The sequence below is a fragment of the Cryptomeria japonica genome, chromosome 8 (assembly GCF_030272615.1).
Source record: "Cryptomeria japonica chromosome 8, Sugi_1.0, whole genome shotgun sequence".
Taxonomy (NCBI): Eukaryota; Viridiplantae; Streptophyta; class Pinopsida; order Cupressales; family Cupressaceae; genus Cryptomeria; species Cryptomeria japonica.
In genome coordinates, this window is record NC_081412.1 from 14,369,469 (window position 1) to 14,380,301 (window position 10,833).

At 35.8% G+C, this 10,833-nt stretch overlaps 1 protein-coding gene across 4 annotated transcripts in view; it reads left to right on the forward strand.

The window, feature by feature from the left end:
* LOC131048806 (uncharacterized) overlaps positions 1–7,591 on the forward strand; it is a 327,816-nt gene extending 320,225 nt beyond the window's left edge. For 3 of the 4 annotated variants that reach the window (XR_009106522.2, XR_009106523.2, XR_009106524.2), the window contains 2 exons: positions 6,756–7,055; positions 7,157–7,591. Coding sequence is in view for 1 of the 4 variants with exons in the window: in XM_057982881.2 (XP_057838864.2) it covers positions 6,756–6,953 (198 nt within the window). In the remaining 3 variants the exon portion in view is untranslated. Of the gene's footprint in view, positions 1–6,755 lie in introns of all 4 variants that reach the window. The other variant, XM_057982881.2, reaches the window with a different exon arrangement.
* The last annotated feature ends 3,242 nt before the right edge of the window (positions 7,592–10,833 follow it).

Sequence of the window (10,833 nt, forward strand, 5' to 3'; positions counted from 1 at the left end):
ACCTAGATACCTGCACAAAATAACAAAGTTCAAGAAAATTTGGTTTTGTGATGGTACCTGAGCAAACACATAAGAATATTAACATTTGGCAGTGACAACATTCACCATTTAGGAATCACCAATTTAGGGATTTGTTGTGACGTATTCACACATCGCCCCATTGCAAATGGGGACCCCTACTTTTTTTGCTTTCTGGGGTTTGCTTTCTAGGTGTTTAGGGTTTGTCTATTAGCCTTTGCATTTTGAGTGTCGCCAAGGGATCAATAGGATGGTAGGCTTTGCTTGAGCCAGGGGAGTCAGCAAGTGCTCCAGGTTAGGGTTTCTTTGAGAGTCTTCCTTAGGGCCTGGTTTTGCTCTTGTTGCTAATTGTGTCTTGCTTGGTGAGTGAGTATCATCCTTGAAGGTCTAAGTTAGGTCGAGTTGGTGAGTGATGAAGTCTGGAATGCCCTGATCCTGAAATTTGGCTGTCTGGAATTTCCTGATCCTGAAATTTGACTAAGTCTGGAAAACTGAAGAATCCTCCAAAAACTAGATTTTGCAATATATCTCCTGGAGGTCCGAAACCACTTTCAAACATCCTGAAAGTATATATGGAATATAACTTAAAGTATAAGAAATGTCACTTATACTTAAATGTTATATTCCATAAAATGATCCTGACAGAGAGTTCAAAATGTCAAATTTCGCTCCTGACCCTTCCAAAGGGTCTAGAGCGAAATTCTCCATAAGACATTCTACTTTGACCAAAACCTAGAACTAACGCATTCCTAGGCTTGAATGAAGGCAAAAGCACTTGTTTGAATGAAGAAATGCGAAAAAATAAAGTCAGGATCATGGCCTAAGGTGAATTTCGCTCCTGACCCTTCCAAAGGGTCCAGAGCGAATTTCATATTTCCTCTATTTTTCTCCTTAGCTTGACCAAGTTTGTAGACTTTTGAGGCATAATTGAGAAGGTTTGATGCAACTTTGCCTTGGAGAAGAGATTTTAGACCTTGGGATGATGGATTCTAGCCTAGGAGAGGAATTTCGCTCCTGACCCTTCCAAAGGGTCCAGAGCGAAAATCCTTATAACCCTCATTTTCCTTCCTTGTTTTGGATGGGCGTTGGTTTATTAGGCATTGTGTGTGAGTCTTGATGTGTTCTTGCCTTGAGAAGTGTTTTGAAAAGTGAGGATCTTGTCCAAAAATAGGAATTTCGCTCCTGAACCTTCCAAAGGGTCCAGAGCGAAATTCTTCATAAGCCTCATTTGCTCCCTTGTTTTGGATACCAACCTTGTTCCATGGGTGAATTTGGGAAGGAAATAACATGTCTCTGCCTTTTGAGGTGATGGAACGTAGAAATGTGAAGGATTTTGGCCAAGATTAGGAATTTCGCTCCTGACCCTTCCAAAGGGTCCAAAGCGAAATTCACTATAATCCTCATTTGCTACCTTGAATGGGCTTAAAACCTGTTTCCTCAAGTGGAAAACAATCTATATTTGCCTCCAGGAGAAGATTGAAGTTTGAAAAATGAGCAATTAAAGCCTAAATCAAGATTTCGCTCTTGACCCTTCCAAAGGGTCCAGAGCGAAAATCAACCTAAGACTCATTTCTTGCCTTATTTGACCAAATTTTGATTTGCAAGGCGTTTTCAAGGGAAGAGTAGACATGTTTGGACGTTGGAAATGTTTAAAAGCTTTGAAAAAATGAAGGATTCTAGCCAAGAAGGTGAATTTCGCTCCTGACCCTTCCAAAGGGTCTAGAGCAAAATTCCTTGCAAACCTATTCTTTTGACCTTGTTTTGGCTTAAGACCTTATCCCTTGGGTGAAGGATGATGTTTAGTTACCTCTTGAGGTGATTTTGAGTTGGAAAAAGGAAGAATCAAGCCCAAATCATGATTTTCGCTCCTAACCCTTCCAAAGGGTCCAGAGCGAAAATCCTCCTAGACCTCATTTCCTTCCCTATTTGACCAAATTGTGATGTCCAAAGCATGTTGAAAGGGGAAATGGACATGATCTTGCCTTTGAGAGTGTTTGGAAGTTGTGAAAATGAAGGATTTTAGCCAGGAAAGGAAATTTCGGTCCTGACCCTTCCAAAGGGTCCAGAGTGAAATTCCTTATAAGCCTACTTTTTGACCTTTCTTGGACATGAAACCTTGTTCCTAGGGCAATGAAGGATGAGATTCTACCTTGCAAAGAAGTTTCAAGTTGAAAGAATGATGATTTTGGGTCAAGAATGAGATTTTCGCTCCTGACCCTTCCAAAGGGTCCAGAGCGAATTTTCTCAAAAGCTCTCTTTGCTATCAATTTTTTGCTAGATCAAGTGTGGGCTAAGGTAAAATCAAGGAGAAGTTGCCCCTGAGAGTGACTTTAAGTTGCTAGAAACCATGAAAGATGAAGGAATTGAGCCTAAAAATGATTTTCGCTCCTGACCCTTCCAAAGGGTCCAGAGTGAAAATCCTAAAAACCATCTTTTCTTCCAAAATTTGAGCAAAGTCAAACTTGGACAAGGGTGAGAGAAGTCATTTGGATTGCCTTAGAGTGAATTTTGGTCGCCAAGAATGCAAATTTTGAAGCCAAAGGAGAATTTCGCTCATGACCCTTCCAAAGGGTCCAGAGCGAAAATCCTAAAATCTACCTATTCCTATCAAATTTATGCTAAGCTGTGCCTAGACCAAGGTAAAAGATGCCCTTGTGATTGCCCTTAAGTCGATGGTTGTCTCCAGAAGTGATGATTTTAGGCCAGAAGAGGAAATTCGCTCCTGACCCTTCCAAAGGGTCTAGGGCGAAAATCCTTCAATCACCTATTTTGCCTTGCAAAATCAAGATAAACTTGGGTTGGATGAGAGAAGAAAAGTGTTTCCTTTCCTTGTGAGGTGGATTGAAGTTGAAATGATGAAAAAATGAGCTACAAACAAGAAATTTGCTCCTGTCCCTTCCAAAGGGTCCAGAGTGAAAAACACTAAAACCATCCTTTTCTCCAAATTTTGTGCTAAGTCAGGCCTGGACTAGGGTGAGAAAAGCTATTTGGAATGCCTTGGAAAGATGTTTGACCTTCAAAAATGTGAATTTTGAGCTAAAGTTGGAATTTTGCTCCTGCCCCTTCCAAAGGGTCCAGGGCGAAATTCTTATAGGGTCTGTTCCTGGAGAAAATCTCGGGCAAGTTTCATGTTAATATCTTTTTGTTGATGATTTAAGTTGAAAATGCTATGTTGAAATGAATTTATCATGTGTCCTTGATCATATTTTGGTTTGTTTTGGTAGATGAAAGAAGACCAGGCCAGGACAAGGACGACCTTCTCCAGCCCAGCATCAACAAGGACGACCTTCTCCAACCCAGCCTCATCAAGGACGAGCTTCTTTGGCCCAGCATCAACAAGGACGACCTTCTCCAACCCAGCCTCATCAAGGACGACCTCTTCCAGTCCAACATTTGAAGGAAAGACAAGGTGGCATCCCAGTCATCACTCCTCCAGTCGGGTTGGTCCACTTCAGCATGTCCAGATTCAATGTACCTGACTCATCAAAGATGGCACTAACTTCGATGTACCTACCCCGGCTATCCATTGGTCAAATATTCCAGTGAAGACATGTCTAAATAATGCAATTATTTCATTGGTCAGAATTAAGTTTGTTGTAATTAACCCTAATTAGGGTTTTCATTGTAAAATCTCGGCCATTGATCTCAAATTGATCTGAGCCATTGAATTGTATTGAGGGCGCTATATAAGCCCTGGCTCCTCATTTGTAAAGGCTAATAGTTAGTCAATAATAGCTAATAGTTAATAGTTAGTAATAGAGGCCAGAATAGTAGAATAGCAATTAGAGTAGATTAAGAAGAGAAGGCAAGACATTGTTGCCTTAATTGTAAAGACTTCTTTTCATTGAAGATATGGTGGAATATGTTGTTTCTTTGCAATGTGCATGGTCTCTTGTTGAATCTTCATTTTTGATGATAGATGATTAGATTGAGTGAAGAAAATTGTTGAATGCACCTGTGTGGAATCTGTCCAGTCCATACCACTAGCCTCTTACTGATGGTAAGTATGCCCTGCGTGGTCAACTGGCATAAAATGAGCTTAATCTTAAGTCGTTGCACGTCTATTGTTCATGCATTATCTTGAATGGTGATCATTGTCAGATGGTGTACGATTTGAACGTATTGGAAGCATCCCTTAGAAGATCGCACTGAGTTGGTGTTGAATTGTTCAACCTGATGGTGAGACCCAGCCCAGTAGGACTCCACCTAGTCATTCATCCATCTTCTCGCATTCTATATAGTAGAGTAGGCTTCCTGAACCTTGCATCTTTTTTCATTTGGTTGTTTTCCAGTTAGTTAATAGGACCTGTGATTCCAGCAAATTAGACGTTTAGGTCGTCAAGTGTAAGTCCCCTTGTGATTCCAGCAAAATCACATCATACCACAGAGAGCTTATCCACACGTAGAGATCCTACATAACAGAACCTTGGAGTTACTCCGACTGATCCTTCAGCGAGATCTTCAGCAGTCGGGAACTTTGTTCAAGAGAGGATAAGATACTTCGGTATTTTATTCTGTGTTCGCATGTGCATAAAAAACACATCAACAAGATCCAATCGAATTGTCTTCCCATATAGCCATACAAGATTAGCAGTAAGAGATACTAACAACTAATGTTTATCTTTGAGAAATTACTAGAATCTCATGACATCTTTCTCAAGGGATGCTATAGGGGCTAACCACTAGGGATGACTCACAAGATCTACTTGTAGACAAATTCTCATGGGCTGTGTTAGAATTTTTTTAGAAACCATAAATCTACTGAAGCCCTGAAAGCTGTAATATATTACAAACAAAACTACTATGATGATCTGCAGTTCATTGTCTCAGAGATTTTAGGAGAACACACCAAACAAACTCTTGTACTGATCATTGATGTAGAAGTCCTTTTATACAAGTAGATGAAAAATTGAATTATATAACTAATCTCATAACTGACACCCAATCAACCATAACTGCCTGTTAACAACATCTGATTAATAACAATGTCCTGATTAATAACAACATTTATTATCCTAAATACTCCCACACAATGAACATTGTATAAAACAAGAATAAAAGTTCATCAGTTATCCGATTCCTCCCCCATAATGAATATTGGGAAGAACACCAAGTAAACACCAAAGTGTTTGAAAGAGACCATGAGCAAGGGGTTTTGTGAAAATATCAGCAAGTTGTGTTGCAGTAGGACAACATACAAGTTCAACCAAGCCTTGTTGAACCAACTCACAAATGTAGGCGTGTTAGATCTGTATGTGCATAAGCGAGACAACCAAACACCTTTAGATGAACAGAAAATCGTGTAAAACCAAACCAAGCTTGTTCAGGAATCATTTTGTGAACTACTTTTGTGGGACTCCTATTCAACAAATAAATTACAATAGTGACTGCCTTTGCCCAATTTTTTTTTATGTACTTTTTTTCGTCATGCTTCTATCCATTTCAACAATAGTTCTATTTTTCCTTTGAGCAACTCTATTTTGTTGTGAAGTTGATCTTAATGAATTTGTTTTTCAACTAATTATTTGAACTAAAAAAATTAGTATATTTTATACTTGTAAATGTTATTCAAATCTAAGTTGTAGAAGTCCAGAAATTCCTTTACTGTTTTATTGGCTGTTGCTTCGTATTTGCAGGTTGCTGTAGATTACATTAATTGATTTCGATGATCCTACAGCATTTCACAAGGCATATACTTATATGTAATGCCTACCGATCAAGGCATGCCTTGACCGGACATGTCTCTTGACATGCCCAATCAAGACATGTCTTGATCGGTTTCATAGGCATCGTTTCAATAAAGTGCTTTACCGATAACCATCGGGTTAAGACAAATGGTAGATAATATTGACAACAATTAACAAATCGGGTCAAGTCAAATATCATTTAATATTAACGACCGATAATAAATCGGTATGAGATTAATACGATAACTATAGTTATCCGATCTGTTATATTTCAACCATAGCATATGAAATATGGTCATAGCACGATCGAGTATATACGATAATGATGTTCAAGTATCGAACTGTGCAATCTGATGTGAAATGCATATAAGGATGAATATAACAAGTTTATTCATTCAATCATGAAGTCTACCATTAGCTTGTAGTTACATTGATAAGGTAGATGATTGAATGAGAGATAAATGAAGTCTCTCATTCAATCATTTATCTTACCGAAGCTACTTAGTTTCAACAATACTGTTGTCTTTTTGGAGCTGGAAGATCATCAATTATTTAGGCTGGTCTTGATTTTATGGTTGTTTTGACAATTTTGTAATTATGGTTTAGATGTTTTGTCTTTGATGGATGGAAACTAGTGTTCTTGAACTTTGACTATCCCAATGGGCACCTAAATCATATTGTAAACTACCACTTTTATTCTTTTAATAGATAATCAATTAAAAAAAACTAATTTTTCAAGTACTATATGTATTTGTGTTGACCCCCCACTACCGACCTGCACCTAACTACCCTCAATCAAGGATTGATGAGATAGTGATGACACTTTTGTCCCTGAAGTTAAGGTGAACACATGTTATTATTAGCTAAGTTTAGGTGAGGAAAATTAATTATTCCTAATGTGAACAAGCATGATGAAATGCTTACATTCAAGCTCAGTTTGTAATGACTGTTATTGGTATAATAAATTTCTCTTCTATCTCCATTTAAATGCATCTGTTCCAAAGAGAGATTTACGATGTCTCACTGACAATGTATTCTTTGAAATTGCAGGTCCACGTGGCAGCATTTGAATGCCTATTTGACATGATAGAATTATCTTGCTTTCACTCTAGTCAGAAGATTGATAAATCTTTGTACAATGAATTATTGCAGTTGTATAATGTAGAGAAAAATGAATCTGCCAAATCAATATTGAAAAGATCATTAGGCTTGTTGGAAGAGTCCTTCAAGACTGTGATGCAGGATTAGCACGAGTATGGCTTAAGCCAATTTTGGTGATATGGGTTGGTTTTGGAGTTGTGATGCTTGTCTGGATCGGACAAGATTATGTCTCCATATCAGGAAGTTGAAGTAATTACTCCCCCCCCCCAAAAAAAAGTAGTGAAGTTCTATTCATGCTTAATAATTGATTGTATTTATTATTTTTTGATCTTATATTCTTTACTTGGTAGCCTATCCTTCAAGTTGTTGCAAGATTTCTTCTGCATCTTGGTTGTGTAGCTGCTCACCCAACTAGCCAACTATAATGGGAGGTGATCCCTACCGAAATGCAAGTGTGGCTAGTGCGGAAGTAGTGCTTTTTGGATAGTGAGTGACCCTATGGACAGTAGGGCCGACCCCAGCTATGGATATAGGGGCTTGAACAGCAAGGGTTTGATCATAAATGTCAGGTTTCAAAACCCCCAACAGTTTATCACAAGGCTGGGGCTCCAGTCGTAGTTTTTTAAATAATTGAATTTGAATCTTTGTAATAAACTTCCCATAATTATATGCTGTGCAAGTCCTCTATTTAAACTTCAACCATTAAATCTATTCTCAGGAAAAATTTAGTGGACAATGTTGAATATCGTAGATATATTATAATTGATCTGGAATCTTCGCAATCATCTCTACCCTTACCTATAAGGTCTATAAGTTTCAGCTGGTAAAGCTATTATAGGAAAACTTTTAGGGAGCAATATTCAGTAATGTTTTACAAAATAAAAATATTTTTGAAGATTGCCTCAATATTTGTGTAAATTTTCCTACATTACAAAGTACCTAGAAAATGCTTTTAGGTTGCCTCAATGTTTCCTACATTATAAAGTTCCCAGAAAATGCTAAATAAACTGGAAAATATTTGTAGATTATTCTCAATCCTAACAAATTGGCATTCATAATAAAACGAAATTGGCTTCAAACTTATCAGTGATGATGGATGTTGTGAGAGAATGGAAATGTCATATAAAATATTATTCATGCAACTGATTCTAGGAAATCGTAACAAGATTATATAAATTTAATGCATTATATAATACCTGGAAAATGCTAATAAAATTAGAAAATATCTGTAGATTATTCTACAAAAGCTAAGCTAAGAATGACATTTCATATAAAATAAAATTAGCTGAGATGATGGGTGTAATGATAGATTCCAATTGAAATATTGCCCATATGATTCATTCTACTAAACAAAATGTGATTTATTCTACAAAATGCATGGTGGTCTTATTTATATTTATTTGTTTTATGGTTTTTTAAGCTTTATTTTCCTTACCATTATATTTTCCTAAGTTCTTTGACATCATGTAGTTGAGATCCCACAATAATATAGTAATTTAAATGTACCCTTTCATTTATATTTTTATATTGACCAAAATCAATACATCCTATATGAAGCATTTCTATAATCGTTTACTAAAACTTCTTAATATGATATTTCTTTCAACAATTCCTTACATTACTATTATTCGCTCATGTTAATATATTCTTTTAATTTTCTATTGAAATACCTTATGTTTTTCTACATACATTGTAAAAAATATGTAATTAAGCTCCTTGAAGGAATTGATCGATAAACAATATTTCTTATCATATGTAATTGGTCTATTTGCACTTTTTTTTTAGTTTAACCCACTTTAACTAATAAATTGCAAATGTAGATGCTTATAAAAGGATTATTTGAAGCATTTTTGCAAAATAGTTCATGTTTTCCCAACTTGTGTTTTGTTACTCAATGCTTCATCAGTCTTAATTTATTAAATAAGTAATTTCAGTTGGGAAAACTGTCTAGGTGGTTAATATAAAATCCTTGATTGATATCTATTGGACCTAAAATTATAAGTAGAAAGATTGAAGAGTGAAATTTGGTTGACTTAATCTCATTCAAAACCTGCATTCCCCAACACTTATCAAGCTTCATTACAACTAGATTTCTAATTTCAAAGATTATAGAGTGAAATTGGATAATCCAATCCCATATAGAAACATCAATCTTCAACCCTATTCTTGTTGACAAACCAATTTGAAACCTCAAGACCCAACCTTACTAATCTTGTTTGGAATCCTTATCCATCTGCGAAAACCTCAAAACTACTTATGGATCCCTTAGCAAACCTTATCCAAAACCTCGAGACTTTTCAAGAACCCCATTCCAAAAAAACAATAATCCCATTCATGAACGTTTTTCTCAAGCATATTATTGTCACATCCTTATTCAGACTTTATCCTTAATCCTTAACCTCAAAAACAAACTTCATTTATGTACCTTGCTAGAAAAACTTAACTATTTTTAGGATCCTTGTTTCGAAACCTTAGTTCCCCATTTAGGAATCCTCTTACATATTAAACATTGTTCATAAATCTTATTCCTAAGCCTTATCATCGTTCTTCCCAGCCCTTATTCCATGATTAGGAGGCTTGTCTCTAAATCCTATCCAGGCCAAAACATAAATCTCATCATCTAATGAATCCTTTTCCTAAATGCAAACTTTGTTCACGAGCCCCCTTTTGAAAACACAACTAATCCATGTTCCCAAACTAAAAAATGCGTACTCTAACTATGATGCTATTCAAGATTACCAAACACTTACATTAGTTGCCTCCCCAAATCTTGAATATGTGAGTAGTCCAACCCTATTTATGAACAATATTCATAAACCATTACCTTTTTCCCAAACTTCAACCTCCTTAGTTTGTGAATCCCATTCCCTAAACCCAATATCCTATATGAATGATATAGGAGCATCTAAGATCAAAGAACAAACCTATATTAACAAAAAAATGTTTTTTGTTTTGTTTTGTTTTGTTTTGTCTCCTCATATTTTGCAAGTGTTATCCATGTGTATTTTTTCCATTTGGAGTGGTTATAGTTACAAACCTCTACTTGTAGTTCAAAACCATTGAATTTAGGCCAAGTTGTTAGAAAAAGAGATGTACTGTATTGGTTGTGTATCTAATCATCAAAGCGGTTTGAAGCTATCATGTTGTGAGTCTTATGGATGTGTTCATTTGTCTAGATATGTATTTGATGCTTCATTGCATGTTGCATCAGTTTTTAATTCTATAATGCTACTCTTATGTAAAGTATTTAATTCATGTCCAAACAAGAAGTTTGCCTATATAATAATTGCTCTCAAATAGGAGTAAATTGAGGGCCACATCAATTTTTGAGAGTAATATCTCAAAGTAAAACAAAGGTAGTCATTTTGCAAGTTTCAAGGAGATGTGATCAAATCTTAAGCATTCTCTAAGGTTGAAATCATTTCATAAGGGCCAGTTGATTCATATCACAAGGTGCCTAGTGTTATTCTATGTGTTCTCATGACACCATTTATTTTATTTCTTCATTATAAGGTGGCTAAAATCATTTTAAGGTAATGAGAAGGGGAGCTATATTTGGAGAGCTAGAACAATCAATTAGTTATAGGAGTTGCATGTTGGTAGAAATCCACAGGTCATAAGGCTATGCTTGAAATTTGTTGAAACTCATAAACCCTGAAAGGTGTAATTATGTTCTAGTAATAAAACCACTCATTGTGAGAATTATAATTATCCAATATATATTGGTGGTGTTTTTTCGTTGTTCTATGGTTAGAGAGTCTTTAATTAAACCTTCAAACCACGGCTATGAAGAAATAAGGGATGACAAAGTGGATCAAAAGAGGGTTGTGAAAATTGAAAAGGTGAAAAGTGAATTAGAGGTTGATTTGAGAATCATGAATTGTATCTATGTAATATATAGAACCAAAGTACTAATCCAAATTTATTTTCACAATTTATGATGTATAGACATTTCATCAAACAGTTTGTATACTAATTGTTATGAGTTTCTTACAACTTTTGAAAAAAACTCATAAATAATTATTAC